At 42.1% G+C, this 17625-nt stretch overlaps 1 protein-coding gene across 2 annotated transcripts; it reads left to right on the forward strand.

Annotated features, from left to right (window-relative positions):
• The first annotated feature begins 598 nt into the window (after positions 1-598).
• On the forward strand, positions 599-17419 carry LOC139060363 (uncharacterized). 2 transcript variants are annotated; one of them, XM_070539484.1, is made up of 9 exons: positions 599-888; positions 964-1002; positions 2369-2437; positions 4238-4355; positions 5614-5660; positions 9419-9542; positions 13559-13789; positions 16927-17015; positions 17115-17419. In XM_070539484.1, the coding sequence occupies exons 1-9, from the start codon at positions 733-735 to the stop codon at positions 17262-17264; spliced, it is 1023 nt and encodes a 340-aa protein (XP_070395585.1). In that variant the 5' UTR covers positions 599-732; the 3' UTR covers positions 17265-17419. The 2 variants fall into 2 exon arrangements, with proteins under 2 accessions (XP_070395585.1, XP_070395588.1); XM_070539487.1 differs by lacking the exon at positions 2369-2437 and having other exon boundaries at positions 601-888.
• Positions 17420-17625: the final 206 nt, after the last annotated feature.

Raw genomic sequence — 17625 nt, forward strand, 5'->3', positions numbered from 1 at the left:
CGTTTCCTTTCCTGAAAACTCGGCGCTCGCTACTTTCCTGTCGAGAATGCTGCGTCGCACTGATAAGGCGTATGTCGTTCGTGACTGGAAAGTACCGTGCTCGCAGCGTTAAAGAAAGGAAACCCGGGCAGCACGGATGACGATTATTGTTGTGGGACAAGATACGCCCCAAAGGGTGTACATTTTTCTAAGAGTGTAAAAAAAGTTTGCACCCTTTGGGGTGTATACCACACAACGATAATCGTCATATGCCTTGATGTGTTTCCTTTCTTTACCGCTGGGAGCCCGGTACTTTCCAGTAACGAACGGCATGCGCGTTAACGTAGCATTCCCGACAGGAAAGTAGCTGGCCCGGTGTTTTGAAGAAAGGAAACGCATCAAGGCAGATGACGATTATCGTTGTGTGGAAGATATACACCCCAACAGATACAAACTTTTTTTAGAGCGTAAGAGTGGATAATCGCGTGACATATCGAAGAGACTCGTAATAATTTGAATTATTCTTTACGTGTCAACTGATATGGCTTTGCTGCACTGATCGGTGTAAGCGTACATTTGCGTGCATTATTATCATAACAGACATCATCATCATCGTAATGCGCATCAGCGCCACTCGGTGCTCTTGTTGCAGCTAGGGTTACAGCACGGGCTAGAGTTCCATTTCACGTTGAACAGCCTGCGTGGATCCGCTAACATCGTGCAGTTGACGCTCAAGACGGAGGTTTTAACATAATGGAGCATCAGCGCAGTCAGTCTGGTGAACCCCCTGTTGATGAGATCAAAGTAATACCCCTGCCGTGTTATGGCCGCGGCCATAAACTGGTTCCCTTGGAAGAGCTGCCGTTATTCCAGTACCTCAAGCGACAGGCTGCATTACAAGGGGAAGCGGTGAGTTTCGTGTGTTAGTTGAGCTCTCTGAACGTGCTCCTTGGTTTAAACTGTTATTGAACGTGTGTTTTACAGGCTGCCGGAGAACGAGGGAGCGCACCTCAGGAGCACCATGTAAGCCTACAATAGCTTTTGTAGCCGATCCTGTAATCTCGATGCGTACAATTATAACCGCATGCTGCATCGCTAAACGTCGAGACTTAAACGTTGTAATTTTTTGGAGCATGCGCTCATTTGCATTCGAAAGTGAGCTAGAGTAGCCCATGTTTTGTACGGTGCAACATTTTTTCCACGCTGCTCTTCACAGCTTTGTCGTAAAACGATGTGCTAGGCTAGGCCTAACCACTTGCGAGCATTGATCAACGTAAGCACCGCAAGCGCATAGAACCACTCGTCTGCCGGAAATGTCATGCCTTGACGACCGGTGTTCTCATGTTCCTGCATGCGTACAATATTTCCACTCTTGCCATCTTTTTACTGTTCGTGAATTGAACACTCGGATGCCGTTGTGCCGCCATTGCGCCGCCATCACGCATTGTTGTGTGGATCGGCCACCACTACGCCACGGATGTTAAAAAAAAACATGAAATAAATATTTAAAAGATCCACCACGTCTGCATAACCGCGATATGTTCGTGAAGGCCCGGCAGTTTGCAACGCAATGTCTAAGTCGATTTTTAATGTTGCGTTGCCTGTTAATGGGAAAACTAATTGGGATAATAGGATATATAGCAGAATTATTTCATTATCAAGCTTGCTGGTTTTCATCCTGTGCTTATATCAATGTAATACATATATGTTTTCGTTTCTGGCTATAGGACTACCATATTTTGCACAGCAATGGTCACGATGCAAGATGGGCATTGTCAACCATTGTGACTTGCGAATATATGATTTGCATTAGGAAAAGGCTTCTTCTCGGCTAGTTGTAGATAATTTTACGCAAATCAAACGAATGCAATCTGTAACTATGTACAAAATAAAATCCAATATGCACTGTATAAGATCCAGACAGTCAAGTTTGCCGGTGGGGGCTGACTGTACCACCTGTCACAGCGGAAGTGCAACTAAGGGCCTTAAGAACATATAGACACCCTGTGAGACAGGGTAGTTCATGGCTTTGAAACTGCCGATGGCACAGCATGGAATTGGCATGTTCAATAACAGAATGAATCTTCTTGAAACATGTGAGCCTACGCTTATGCCTTCCATTCCGTGTCATCGGTGATTTCACGTGTGCAGTTGTCGAATCACAGACGACTCTGTTTTTGATTGTATGTTGACATTCTTAATGGCGTGGCTGGACGTTTGTGTCATAATTTTGCCCTTCAGAAGAGGCTTGGTCAAGATGTCCTCATTGCCGTGTTGGGTCTAGAAAATTGTTTAAGAAATCAAGCTTGACATGCATACAACATCTTCTATAGGTTGTTGCTCTGGTTGATTTGATGCCTTGCTCGATTTCCTTGCCGATGCTTCATAGGCTACAACCCCCCTCTGCTCTCTCACTGGCGGTCGGAGCAGGTTTCTGTTACTTCAGCATCCGGTGAAGGTATGCGCCTGGTAGGTGCTGCTCACGTGGAGCAGTGATGACAGCTAACCGGAGCAATTCTCTCTGATTAGCAACTCAAGACGAGTTAATTCCAGTCAGATTTCTCAGTTACCTTTGGTTAGTGTGATGCCTCTTGCCGAGTTGCAAAAGCACTGCAATGCATAATAGTAATAGTGCACCAGAAGTCTACCGTGAGGCGGCCCATATTAAAAAAATCCAGATTTAGGTCGCCTTTCCTGTGCCGCTAAATTTGTTTGCATTTTGTTTTCTTCAAAGCATGGTCGCAGTTACAGTGATTCAGCGCAAGACATTGACATTCCAATGGCTTGAATATAATGGGCACACTTCAACATTACCTCTGTGCATTAGCTCGAGAAGCGGTTAATCACGTTGAGCACGCTAAAGTAAGTGAAATAGTGCGGGCTCACGAGAGCGTCAAAGCAGTGCCACCAAAGAGCAAGCAACTCGAATAGTGTGCTGATTGTGCTCATAGACTCTGCTGAACCTCTGTGTCAAAGCATAATTTTATATAGGCCGTGGCAGCTTCCGAAGAAACACTTTGTGTGTTTCCATCGCTTGGAATGCTGCTACTCCAGCACAAAAATGCCAGCGGTTTTCACGGTGAGCACATGTCTAGCGGTGTGCATTTCTTAGGAGGAAGCGAAGAATTTTGCCATTGGCTTGAAGTTGCAAAGCAAAAGTTGCACCCTTTCTGTAGCAAGAGCGCACATGTAGTTTTGGTGCTAACACAACACTGGCGGACCGGATTCTCCATACCAGTGTTGCCAAAACTTGCCATGTAAGGTGCTGAGAGCTCCTGCTCCGACCCACCTCCTGGGCAGTGTCCGGAGCCTATAGGAAATCATAAGCTCGATCATACAGCATTATAAAGAACAACCATCTGTCGGTACATCTGCAGTAGTAGCCATGTAAAACTGAATATGTGCAAGCTTTTTTCACTGCGTACCACATTACGTGCATTTTGCTTGGCTAGTAGCAGAAGACATACCCACAGTTTTACAGTGCATAGGAAAAAGGGCTTAGCCATATTTCCTCGCTATGTATGATGCTTCAGTGGCACATATGAGAGTCAGCGTTGTGTGTAATACACTATGCAAAACTAATTGCTATGAGAGCACCAAGACAGGTATGGTTTTATTACTGCAATATGTCAGCTGTGTCCTGCTCTTAAAGTATGTAAACATTTTAGACAAAAGGGTCATGTTCTGTGAACATTCTTCTGGCTTTGTTAGACTTACCATTTGTCGTACTGGTGGCTCATACCTGCAACGTTCTGCCCAATTAAGGCTTCACGTGAGCCATTGATGAAGTGAAAAAGGAATAGACCATGAAAAGAATCATTATGAGATGTGGTCCCAGACCTATCATTTGAGCAAGCTTTCTGAATAGTTTCAAGCAGCGGTTGCAGCTAAATGAGTAATGCCAAGCTTATATGGTGTGTCATGAGTGGTGTTCTGCGGCTCATGTATGTCAGCAGATCCTGCATGCATGTCTTATTTACATGGAAGTTGTGTCTTCTGGTGTACGAACCATTTTTAAGATTGTTGGCAATAATGACAGCAGTGTACGTGCTATTTGTGACTCCATCTGCACCATGCATTCCATGACTTAAGGTGTTTAACTGGAAAAGTTTCATGTCTAATGAACATTTAATTATACTGTGCATTGTAAACTTAGTATGTAAACTCATTATGGGAAATAGAGTTCAAAAACAGTGGTTTTTGAACTCTATTTCCCATAATTATATCGCTTGATAATTGATTATTCATCTCTCGACAGCATTCACCAGATCAATTATCTGATGCGGAGCACAACAAGGATATTGGTAGTTCTGATGGCTCCCATGAGATGCCACTTGGTGCACCTGCTTTGAATGTTGGCTTGGAACTAATGCAACGTAAGTTTTTCATTTCGTAGTGTAATGTAGTGCAACTTTTTTCATGTTAGGTAGAACTCAATTGTTGAACAGGCTGCCCTTTTCTCAAGTTCATTGCCTTATAGTGTCTCCTTCTTTAGATGCATTTGTTTCTGTCTTTTGAGACTGATGGCAATGAAAATTTGCATGAAATGGGCAGAATAGAATGTATTAGTCAAAGGCTGTGGTTCTGTTTCATTCTTTGCTTTCTTTTGCCTGAACTTGTGCTGCATAGATAGCTCAAGCTTCCTGTGATATTCATGGGCTTACAGAATAGTATGTTCATTCATAAAATTTGCCTTTGGCACTGCTTCACTCCCTTATGCTTTATCTTTGCCTGGAGTTCTACAGCATGGATAGCTTATGCTTCCCATGACATGCATGACGATGAGCAAAATGAGAACAAGGGGAAAGGAGGAGCCAACGTTTCGACAAGTGGACTTATCTTCTTCAAGGCCTTGAAGAAAAGTCCACTTGTCGAAACATTAGCTCCCGCTTTCAGCTTGTTCTTGTTTTGCTCGTCTTGAATTTCCATCTCCCGCCTTCTCCGTGTTTTCCCATATGACATTCATGTGTTTGCAGAATAGTATTTATGTTCTGTCACAGTTGCTTTAGTTCTGCTTATCTCCTTTACGCTTTACTTTTTCTGGAGCTGCACTGTTTAGGTAGTTCGCGGTTTTCATCACATGCATGTATTCACATTTGCACAGAAATTTAAATCATTCTAATGCATGCTTACTTGGTGCGCTTTACTTTAAATGAGGTTTTGTCCTGTCAGTCACTTCCCCAGAACAGTTTTAGGAAAGTGTGAAATTCCAAGATTTATGGCATCACTTGCATCATAATTTTGCTGTGGTGTCATTTATAGTGCCCATTTCAATCAATCAACCTTTTATTTTAGGCAGGATCGACCCCAGAACCCTTTGAAGGGTTGCAGCAGTGGTCTAGCTGTTAACATATGGGACTGTCAAGGGACTACAAGACAAACAAAATGGATATTGATACTACTATATTATAATTTTTGAGCACAAATTGAGTTAACAAATATGTTTTAAAAGAACAAGCTTCATTAACACAGTTTTGCAAGGTGAATAGATGAAACTTAACAAGCTGCTTGATTTAAATAAGTATTGATTTCTAATGTCTGAGAGGCTTGTCGTATTTATGTTACAAACTCTGCAATGCTTGTGTAAGTTATAAGTGTTCGTGGTGCTCTGTTTAATACTGTTAATTTGAACAGCTGCCCAAGAAAGGAGTGAAGTCCTGTGTCAGCCATCAACCTCACAGGTTTTGCTAGTTTCTTCTTGTAGACAGGGAACTGTGTGGTCTATCCTATGAAGATGCATATGCATGCATGCCTATTTGCTTTATTTTGCTTGTTGAATTCCTTGCATGGTTGCCTGCATGATGCCTGCACGCTTTGATTGAGGAAACATATAGATATATATTTACTTTCAGGCCGTGAAGCACATATATACACATGGTGTTTCAGAAAATGTTCTTGAAATTTGTTAAATATGGATATAATATGAGATAAATGATTTTCTCAGGATTGCTTTTGCCATAGAGGCAGGCATTTTAATATAGTTTGAGGCAGTAACTAGACAAGTGATCGTGCAAATTAGAATTTCACCAAGAGAGCCCGATGAGTAATGCTAATTGCAAGACTTAAATCCTACCATGTGTGAAGTTAGCCATCTTCAATAATGCAAAATCTTGACACTGCTATTTTCTGCAGGCTGATGAATTCTAGCCAATTGTACCCGGAAAACCTAAAACCTATTAAAGATGAGTGATCCATGGCAGAGGATAAGGGATTTGTAAAGGAAGTCATTTGTAAAGCTGTGTTTGAAAGGAACATTTTTTTGTAGCCATATTAGCAAGGAAAGAAAAATGAGATCTTCTAAAGAGCTAAATAATGACTGCCATTGTTTTCTGAAAGGTATGTGTATAAGGGAAACTAGGCTGCAGTTAATGAAGGATCAAATGTTATTGGACTTCTGCAGCGGGACGACCTTCCCCAACTTCCATTTATATATAAGGAAGCTATACATGAAATCATTGGCTAGTTGGTTATTCAGGAACTTGGTTAAGTCATGTTGGCGGGCTAGTTGGTTTGAATCCATGATAGTGTGTAAGCATGACTGAACGAGAATGTAAAAAGAAACAGAGACAGCGCTGTCTCTGTGTGTCTGTTTCTTTCTACGTCCTCCTTCAGTCAAGCTTCTACACTCTATCATGGTTATTTAAAGTTGTGTGGGAACAGCCTTAAGACACAGGCGAAGGTGAAGGCATATGGATACTGTTACATCAGGGTTTTGGTTTCGAAACCGCAACTTTCCTCGCCCTCAGAGGGTGCTGACGTAGCGACGCCGAGCCTATTTATAAAGGTGCTGCACTTTCAATGAACGGACTCTCTTCCTCGGTCCCCGTCCATGTCTTCATCTCCCTTCAGGCCACCGTCCGGGCGTACCCGGCGTGGCAATCATGGCGGCCACGTCGACTTAACAGATACGTGTCGTTTCTGGAAACGCGCAATCAGCGCAACGGGTCATTTTCCATAAGACTTCACCTGTGTCCATGTCTTTAACGCTGTTTTCGCCTGAATATGCCAGAAAGCGCTAATTGCCTAGATATTTTTGCTTTGACACACTAATACTGTCAGATAGGCAAATTCGGTGTTACCTTGAGCTAGTGCACTTCATCATTAGTGCCATTTGGAGGCTATCACATGGATAGCTTTAGTAATAATTCTAGTTTAGTAAGTGTGCAATATGGCTTCAATTGGAGCTATAGTTGTTACAGCATCGTTTTGTTGACTGCACTGGAATTTTTACACGAAGGGCAATAAAGAATCCTGTCTCCTTCTTATTGTACTTTGTGTAAAAATTCTAGCACGGTTGACCAAATCGCAGAGACACTAAAATAGACTCACCCGTGAGTGCGTCTGCCATTTGCTATGTCAAAGTATGTAGCATCAATAGCAGTGATTCAGAAATAATGCAGGTAAAACTATCCTTTATTGTGATAGCAATTATTCGGATGAAACTGCGACTTTTTTTAGATTTCAAATATTATCAATGTTCCCATGCCACTTGTAATAAAAACCGCCAATACTTAACCACCCTCAGCACTTTCAAATGCACAGTGCTTTGCACGAGTGTCAGGTGCAATGCAGTCTTTTCTCAGCTTGTGATTTTTGATCAAATTGTTGTTCAATTAATACTGCCTAAAATAATTAGATGTGCCTATGGATTTAATTTTGGACACTCAATTTCATATGACACTCCTGTCATGTTTAGCCGTGTGCTGTCAAAGTGACATTTGCTGCAGCTTTGCTGAATTCGCCTGTGTGACCTAGGTGCAACACAGTTTCCAGGTCAAAATGAACAGTGCATAGTCGTTCAGACCATATATGTTGATGGTTAGGCATATTTTTTATTTAGCCTAGGTGTTGTCCATGAATCTCTGCAACCATGTGGCATCCATGAAAAATGACTAGACTGGTTGGGGTAAAGATTCTCTTATCCCCAGAAAAACTAATGTTCATGCAAACATCTTGTCATATACAGCTTAATGCAAAAACACAGTTTAGAAAGTGATAATTGTCTGCCTGTATTCTTAGCATACTTGAAATGAAATTGACGTAACTTTTGTTTCAGAAGCATTTTTGTTAGTGTACAATACCTCTGTAAGGTAGCTCCCACTTCTTGCTCTGACATATCTTGTTTTCTTTCAACTTAAGCACTGTTCTTTTTATTAAGTGGGCTCACATAGCAAGTGCATTTTTATACCAAGATATGCAATTCCCTAGTAGCAGTGCCCTGCAGAATGGCAACAAATTCACTAGCACCTTTCTTATTTTGAACCTCTGAATCTTCTATTGCTGTCTTGTGCATTCCTAGTTAAACAAGATGAGGTTCCCAGAGTAGAGTGCCTCATAATTTTGATGCCATTAATTCTGGTGCATGCGTTCATGAAAACCATACTCTGGTGTCACACCAAAGTAGTAGTAACTGTCTGTCAAAATACATTTCTTCCTATGATTGAGTTTCCAATTTTCGCTTGATTGTTTTGGGGCTTACTTTACCTTTAAGGTAATTACTATACTTTAAGGTCATTAGTTAAAAATGTAAGTAGTGAACATTTGTTAATTAGTCGATTATGCATTTCAATTTTTTGTGCAAGTAATGTGCACCTCTTCGAGTAGACCAGGTCATGGACTAGAACTGTGCTATCTGCGACAGGCAATCTTCTTTTTTAAAGTGTTTGTTGAAACACCCAATATATGAGTCAAGAACTTTATTTATTATTCACTTTATCTCATTGAGTATCAAAGTACTTTGACCTTATCGGCTACATTACGAGAATGGATTAGTTAATATAAGATCAAGGTCAAATGTCATTATTTTTAAAATTCTCTAAAGTGCAGTCCAGTTTTTGGAAATTTAAGGCTGGACTGCACTTTTGAAGTGGAGCTTGAAGGCATTCATTGAGCAAAGCATTTTGATATATATTGTCGAAAAGCTTACTGGCACCAGTTTTGAAAAAATTGTCCATTTCATTTTGTTAATTTCCTTAAAGAATGACAAAAAGGTGACAGTATGTGCACGTGGGCAAGCAACGTTTAGTGGAGGGCCTGTCTGCCTAAGTGTGCCTTGAAATACGGGGGCAATCCGTTTTGTGTCATAGTGCAAAAAAAAAAAGAAGGTTGCGAAATTGGGGGGAGGGGGAGGCTTTTCACTACAACTTGAATGGCAGAAAACATAAATCTGCTGGTAGTCTCCAATTCCCACTTTACATAGACGTGCCTGAAGTGCTGATCGTTTTCAAATTGTTACTGCAACATTTGCGGTAAAGTGAGTAATTAAAAAGTTAATTTACCATATACTGATCCTGGTTTTCCACATTCCAATGTCATTTGCTGTGAGCATGTGGTTGATATATTGTGCATGCTGTTTGAGCTGTTGTGCTTGCATGCCACTCCCCCTTTTTTGCTTTACATGGTGCTTACTATGTTCACCCTCCTTGATTAAATGCTATAGCAGTCACCAGGGCCCCAATCTTTGCACTTGGCTGACCGACACCGCTACATACCACACACGTCTGGTCCACCAACTTCCTGTGACCACCAAACGGACAGGCCCAGTCGTCATTCATCGGGGTCTGGTGAGCTTAATTGCTTGCCTTTTGTCGCTCTGCTTGCCTTTTGCCTTGCTTGCCTTTTGCCATTCTCAGTGAACTCATGAAATGCAAGAAAATTGACATTTTGTATCAATTTGAGTCAAATATTTAGAGGCATTAGCAGATTAAAAAAAAGGTTCGTTGTAAAATGTCCCTGGTGACCCATGTACATGAGACATAAATGTGTGGTGTTGCTGCAGCACTATCATTTTCCCATTGTCATTTCTGTGCAACCTAAAGATATTTTTTAATGGTTTATGCAAATGTACATATTGACTTCTATTTGTTGTTTGTTTTTATTTGATTGGGCATGCTGTATATTTTTGCATTTTTGTGATTTCACTTGCTCATATCTCGTGGTGGTGGTGGCACTGCTGAAGAACTGCATACATGTGAATGAATATGAACAGCAACTGCCCTTCTGTATCAACTTCTGCATGAACTACACTTTTCCTTTATTCAGCTTTTCTTTTTGTGTGTGTGTGTGTGTGTGTGTGTGTGTGTGTGTGTGTGTGTGTGTGTGTGTGTGTGTGTGTGTGTGTGTGTGTGTGTGTGTGTGTGTGTGTGTGTGTGTGTGTGTGTGTGTGTGTGTGTGTGTGTGTGTGTGTGTGTGTGTGTGTGTGTGTGTGTGTGTGTGTGTGTGTAGTCTTCAGGTCATTGCAGTGTGTCATGGAGTTATATCTTGTGCAGATAACTATTCACTCTAAGTCTACTGACAATTACATTTATATCCTTACAATGTGAACATAAGACCAGAATAGCATTCGAATAACTCGCTCACAGCTTCAGTGATACTGGCAGTACATGTATCTCCAGCTAGCACACTTCTCAGGTTTTTTTACCAATATCAATAGCATGAAGCTATCATTCACAAAAATTGTGCCACAAACTCCAATAAAAAAAATTGCTCGAAGCAATTGGAAATTCCCAATTCTTTTTTGGGACACCCATTGGACAAATAGACAGGTCCAATTGCACCGTGTGGTTGTTTAAACACGACTGTACCCAATTGGTCTCTGAATTGGACTCGTTGAGATTAACATGTAAAACAAAGGAAAGGGGGGAAAAACAGATGGGCCCTCAGCTTAACCTGACACCAACATTCTCAAAGGTCCTTTCAAGAACCACACTCATGCATGAACACACCATGGCAGTTCTCTTCATTGACATAACCAGAATTCACCACTTCGCTATACCATGGGATAGATGTCAGGGGCTATACAGTGAAAGCTCGTTAATTCGAACTTCAATAATTCGAATTTATGGATAATTCGAACTCTACGATTTGGTCCGGCCAAGCTCCACAGAAGTCTATGTATAAAAAAGTCCGTTAATTCGAACGCGAGAAGGTTCCCTCACGGATAATTCGAACTACGCTCACCTGGCACACGACGAGAGAAAAGCGCCTACTGCCTACACACAAGGCTGTATTGCCTCCGAAACGGAGAGAACGGCGAGAGAAGGCAAAATCGGAAAAAAACCTAACCCACGCGGGGTCAGCCAGAAGTCAGTGGCGGCTGCCGCCTCTCCGTTCTACGTAACCTCCAAGACTTCTTGCCCGTTGCGAATCTCGGAGGCTTTGCAAATCTTGTACAGCTGCTGATGTTGTGCGGAGATGGTACGGCAAGCACCAAAAGACAGCGAATCAAGTACGTCGCAGCTGCGCTTGCAATCAAGAACCAACGAATCAGGGCCTTCGCCACCTTCACATGTTCAGCGTCTTTGTCTCGGCAGTCTTCATCGGTTGTGCACCTCTGTTTTCAGCTTAGGAGGTATCGGCCGTCGCGAATCATTGTGATAGTGTTAAGCCTCGGCTAACGTTCGTTTCGGTGGACATCGGTGGTGTGCCACAGTCAGACCCAGAGCTTCGACTTGAAGATGGCGTGTGCCCGCGGCACACGCCATCTTCACGCCAAATTTCTGACATGCCCTACTGCTTCCAAATCGCAGTGTACTGTTGCTTTCCTTCACTTTCATTAGTTCGAACTTTCGTTAATTCGAACTGAAGCGGCTTCCCCTTGCGGTTCGAATTAACGAGCTTTTACTGTATATGTAACTGATATTTGGTTGAATAAGTTGTGCCAGTGGTTCATGAGACATCGGTAAAATTTCAAGAGAGATTTTTACCTAGATAGAAAGCTAAATGCTAAACTCCATTGATCACACCAAAGTACAAAGATCTTCTATTTGAAAACTAACATGAATAATTATCCTATTATTAACTATTTTGTTGTGTCACGAGGTTACTCGTGACTTCCAATTGGGACCACTTTGCATACCAAGCTCTAGCAATGTCGAAATGGAGCCAACTGAACGTCTTATGATGCCCAATTTGAACTGGACTTAGCATGAAGCCCAATAGGAACTTGTCCCTCCCATGATGTCCAATTGGAACGAGCTGGGTCTCATTAGAAAATCCAACTGAAATAATTTGTTTCTTCTCTCTCTGTTTTATTTTTTATTTTTGACTGGGACGTCATGCACTACTGAATTGCTGTTGCATGTACTACACCTTTCTCTGAAATATAAGAGTGGTGTGACCACCTTGATTATGTTCTAAAACCACACCTCCACATGAATTGCTTGCTTTGGGGATGTTGTGCTCCTTTGCTTAATACCCAAGGTGTGGCTCGATCTCAGTTCTGCCTCTCTGATGGTACTGTGAAGGCCTTTCTGGGTTTGCATGTCTGCATAATGCCATACAAAGGCAGAACTGTCGCCTTGTCGCCTTCATGTGCACTTCGTCAACTTGCATCTGTGAACTTCCATTCCCACATATACATACATTCTCACACATACCCTCGTGCTTAGATTTTTGCTCTCTTATTCTTTTTCATTATCCAATACAAGGACATAAGCGCCTCGATCTATGTGCATAAAATTCAAAAAATTGCGTGGAAATGGTGTAGCTGATGAATGTTGTGTAGGTCACTTAATCTAACCCACTGTAGTGCAGGAAAATGTAGGATAATGCAGTAAAACTTTGAGTGGAAGGAATTTTTTTGTTTTGGAAAAGGTGGCCAGGTAGACAATATGGTGTGGCCTGAGCTCGTGCCAAATCTTGTGCACCATTTAACAAAGTTCTCAGTAACATTTAGAACTGGTGCAGCAGTCAGTCACTGTGTCTATAATCAATTCATCTCTTAGTGTCATTGAAACACCGTTACTTTGGAAAGACTGCACTTTATCATAGAATTTAGTTTATTTGCTTGTCTTGTTGCAGCTAAGGAATCTTTGAAGTGTGGACGAAAAGTCTCAATTGTGCAGACAATTTTTATCAGAAACTGCCAAGGACAAGTCTGTCTCTTCCATTGAGTACTTGGGATAATGTGGGAATGAAAGATGCTGTGTACTCATGGAAGGATTGGAAGGAGGCCAGGCTTATCTCATGTTGAATGCAAATGAGCACAAATTGAAGAAAAATGAAAGGAACAGTTTTGCTGCGGATATCAGTATGCAGAGGTGCAAATAAATAAATGTGAGGTGCAAGGCCCACACAGTGTTTTTCTTAGCCTCGCGCCTTACATCAAGCTGTATTGATAATGAAATAGATCGATCATATGCTGCTTTTGATGACACGATCGGGTTAGCCACAGCAAGCTGACTGGCACATGTGTCACTTGTTTGTAATGAAATAAACTACCAGCCTGCATTTTCAATTACGTAACCTGCAAGTTTCCTCACCATGGCACTGGACTTGGAGTGCATTTGAAACAGGTAGTGTCAAAAGATGCAATTAGTGATGATGATCTGTCTGTACCAACTTACCCAATTTTCTGTTGGCTTAAGTAGTACATCTTTAATTAGTGATTGTTGTTGCACTCGAGGAGTTGAGCCTTCATACAAGTTGACATCTGCTTATTAAACCGAAATAAGCAATATGCAAGATTGTCAATACCCTGTTAAGTTATGATGTGCGTCTTCTACACAAGAGCAAGGTTTATACAGAGTAGATACCGTCGTACAAGTGCTGCATCCAAAGACAGGATTTGACTACGCAGATTGTCATGGAGGTGCGCGAAGAAAAATGCCGGCAACATCTCCTACTAGAGGACAAGACGTGTCTCGGTCTGCAAGGAAGGCACAGCCTCCTGCCAAAAAGGCTGCCCTTGACCATCCTAAGGACCACAGCTCATGGGCAGAGTTCTTCCCCAAAGGTGTTACTCGTGACCCCATTGATGACTCGGAGGGTGATCTGAGCATCTGCAGAGACGCTGAAGCACAGCACTGTGGTGAGAATTAATCAGTTAAGGAGATTTATGGGGTAAGGGGATTAAGGATTTATGGGGTTAAGGAGATTTATGGGGTATTTATGGGTATCTTATTTTATAGTAGAGCTTTTTTTTTTTTCTTTGCAAACCCTCCCAGACATACCTGACATATTGGCTGCTGGATGCTGCTCTCTTGCCAAATAGGTCATACTTAAAAAATTGAATTACATACCCGCATGGTGGGATCGAACCTCAACCCCCCCCTCCCCATCCCCGGTCCAATGCTTCTATTAGGCCATAATCACATGCATACTTTTATCATAGCAGTGCCAACTTGCTCTTTCAGATGATGACCGTGTGTGTCATTGTGTAGCATGAGAATGTAAGAGCACATACGTGCATGCTAGTTTTCTTTATGGCAGACTCGGGAATGAAATGGGCAAATTTATAGCATTAATCACTAAGATAGGCATAATAGGAAGAAAAACAGAACGCCAACCTAAATGGCGTTGTCTAAAATTTCTTCAAGGTTTTGACTTCCACACGAAAGCCTTGTTCGCTATATGCCTATGAAGCCTTTTAAGCCCTTACTTCCCGACCAGATGAGATTTCGTGAAACTCTTGATTTCATTCAAGTACGACAGGCATATGGCCAAATAAAAAACTGTGAACAAGGCTTCCATGTGGAAGCTGAAATGTTCAAGAATTTTTAGACAACTCCATCCTGGTCGGCGTTCTGTTTTTTTCCCTGTTATGGTACCCAGAGTAGAGATCTCTGGGAACTTCGTAAATGTCTGATCGTTACTCCACAACCAGACATTTTGTCAAGCTCTTGACTTCACGTCAGGAAAGCTTCGCTTCACATGGAAGATGTGGGTTGGATATGGATAATCTTATGTTTCTTTTTTTAATTTTTCTCCAGCTTCCTGCTTATAATTTTTTTGATAAAGAAACTGCTATTTTGGTCACCTGCTTACTATTTCAAATGAAAGCTAGTTGTCGCATACTACAACACATTTGAAGAGGAGAAATGCAACTTCTATTTACAATTCCTCGTGTTGTCATGCACTTTAAAAAGGATGAGTAAGACACAACAATAATGTATTGTGCAAATACGCCGACGTTCCCGCCTGCCTTGGAGGATAAGGTGACAGTCTGCAATGAGGATGAAGCAAAATGGCATGGTGAGAATTGACCAATTAAGGAGTTAAGAGTTGAAAGTTCGAACTTTTTCTTTTCTTTTTTCATACTTTCTGTAACTTTCTGCATGTAAAAATGTGGGGGCCCGGAAAAGCTGCTTTTTTGTCATCTGCTTACCATTTCACATGAGTGCTATTTGCTAGTGTAGCTCATTTGCAGACGAAAAACACAACTATTATTCACAGTTCCTTGTGATATCACTTCAAAACAGATGTGCAAGAGACAAGAATGCGTTGTGCAGATACATTGATGCTCCTGCTTGTCACACAATTACTTTGTAGCACTGCAAGTTTTCAGTTATTTATTTATTTGAAATTGATGACCCTGTACTTGTTTACAGTATGCTGGGTATGTATACAGGGTCTCCCACATAACTTGAGCCATGCTTTAAAAATATGCAATTGCTCATGGCTAGACCAAAGCAAGGTAATGTTGTTTGTCGTTGCTTGAAGATACCCAAATTAATTTTCGCATTCTGCTTAACTAGACAATTAGTATGAACTAATTGACTCCTTAATTATTATAATTACATGAAAATTGAACGGAAAGGAAAGGGAGTGAACATGAAGGGAACATGAACGAAAAGGGAGTGGTAAATTAAGATGCACATTAAAAAAAGGTCATATGGTCATGTTTGTGTTATGAATTAATGCACTAGATTACGAAAAAGAAGCAGAGGGAAATGGCACGCTTAGAAGACCAATAAACATACAGTGCGACGCAACTTGAGAAATAATATTGAAATATCCAAGAATTTAGAAGACAAAAAAAAGATTGAATCGTCGGGACGGTACATCACAGTCGACTTGTCCACAATGAAATTATTTTTCAACAGTTTTGATAGCGTCCACGCAACAATGGTTGCTTCTGTACTGTCAAATGCTCATATGCTGCGGCCTAAAGCTCAAGGCATGCACACAGACACATGGTGCGATAACGCACTCGCAGCGAAGCAAAACATTGTGCGTGGACATGCGTGCAGACACGCCGTCAGTAGCTGCGAACCATGCGATTGCAGCATTGAGGCTTCATTCTGTTATGCCCCATTTGGTTATACAGACAGCCTACTATAAGAACATATTTAGTAGTTTACTCACAGCGTTTCCCTACCTATCACGCAAGAAACCAGTTCGGGAAACTCCATCGCGGCGACCGCGCGTAGTGGCGTTCACTGTACGCATTCGTTAAATAGACAGCGTCTCTAAGCGATTCTGTGCTTTAAGTTTGCCCAAGATGATTATATAGACAGTCTGAAACTTCCCTCACATTTAGAGTACCTACGTGAATGTCCAGGAGGGCTGGCATGCGGTGCCTCTATTGAGCGCCATAAGCGAAACTTATGAGGGAGTGCACCGCGTGATCCCTCATACTACGCAAGGGAGGCGCTTCCGACAGATGGCAACTCCGTAACTCCTCGCCCCCAATATCTCTGTAATATTTTGTAGGGCTATGTTGAAACTGGTATGTGCAGTGTTTGCTTTGTGTGTTGCCCACTTTAGCCTTCAATACTGCTGTTTCAGTTCACACTGATTTACCAGCCCCTACTGTAGAATCATTGTGCCTTGTGAAACATACATATTACTTCTTGCATTAAAAATCAGTTGCCCTCAACATAAGCAAACTATATCATCTAAATAAGCACCGCAGGGACGCCTGTGTCAACAGACATCTGGTGTGTGTTGACACCACATATAGCCATGGAAGCACACGAGGGTTGGACGCTGCCGCGTGTTGCCGTGCGCGGCTCAGCTGTGTCTGGGGAAAAGGGGACCCTGGAGTTTAAGCCAATGCCGGGTGTTCGGATCTTTAAGCCCCCCCCTTTCCCCCCGCCCCTGTCAGGCCTCAGCTTCACGTACTGTATCTTTAAAGAATTTGAGTGTCAAGTCTTGAAACCTACTCCGTATAAAAACAAACCAAGCCATGGCCTCGCTGTGCCATGGGTAATTTCGCTCATGCAGAGTCGGACAGTCCATCTACAGGGGGGAAACCTGCAGCAGCGGTCAAGGACGAGCCCATGGAGACGGAAGAATCCGAAGAACCGAAGAAGGTAGGCCACAGCTAATCGGTTGGTAGAGAGTACTCTTTCTGCCCCTACCTAAGCTGTGCCTTTCAACACGTTGAAGCTTCTGTGATGACTATTGTGCAGGATGAGGTAAAGTCCGAAGACTACAAGATGGCTCGGGACCCCGTCTTCCTCGTGCACCCGCAGAGTGAGGCTGCCTGCATCGCACTTGGAGAGCTCATCCAGGGAGATACGGCCAAGAAGGATAAGGGTGCCCAAGACGAGGGCAACTGAAGCAAGGATAAGCAATAGCCTTGCTTGACTTGACCATGGGTTTTTGCAGCCAACATTTTTTTTTTTACCATTAGCGGTTTAAGGGAACACGCACTAAAATAAAGGCTGCTTCCCATTGCATGTGGGATGGGCTGTTGTCATCCTACAAATGTCTATTTGTCATTGTGTGTGTCAGTTTCTACCAACTTTTCTTTTTCATGTTAGAGTAGTATAACTGAATGTTCATTTAAAACTTCTTGTGCAATTTTTTTTATTGCGCCTGCTTCTTGTGCACACAAGCAAAAATGTAGTATATAACCTTAGGTTGAAAATTTGTGCATACAAACCAAGTATGTGTTTAGCAAACTCTTCTACAGTACCC

This window comes from Dermacentor albipictus, chromosome 1 (assembly GCF_038994185.2).
Source record: "Dermacentor albipictus isolate Rhodes 1998 colony chromosome 1, USDA_Dalb.pri_finalv2, whole genome shotgun sequence".
Classification (NCBI taxonomy): Eukaryota; Metazoa; Arthropoda; class Arachnida; order Ixodida; family Ixodidae; genus Dermacentor; species Dermacentor albipictus.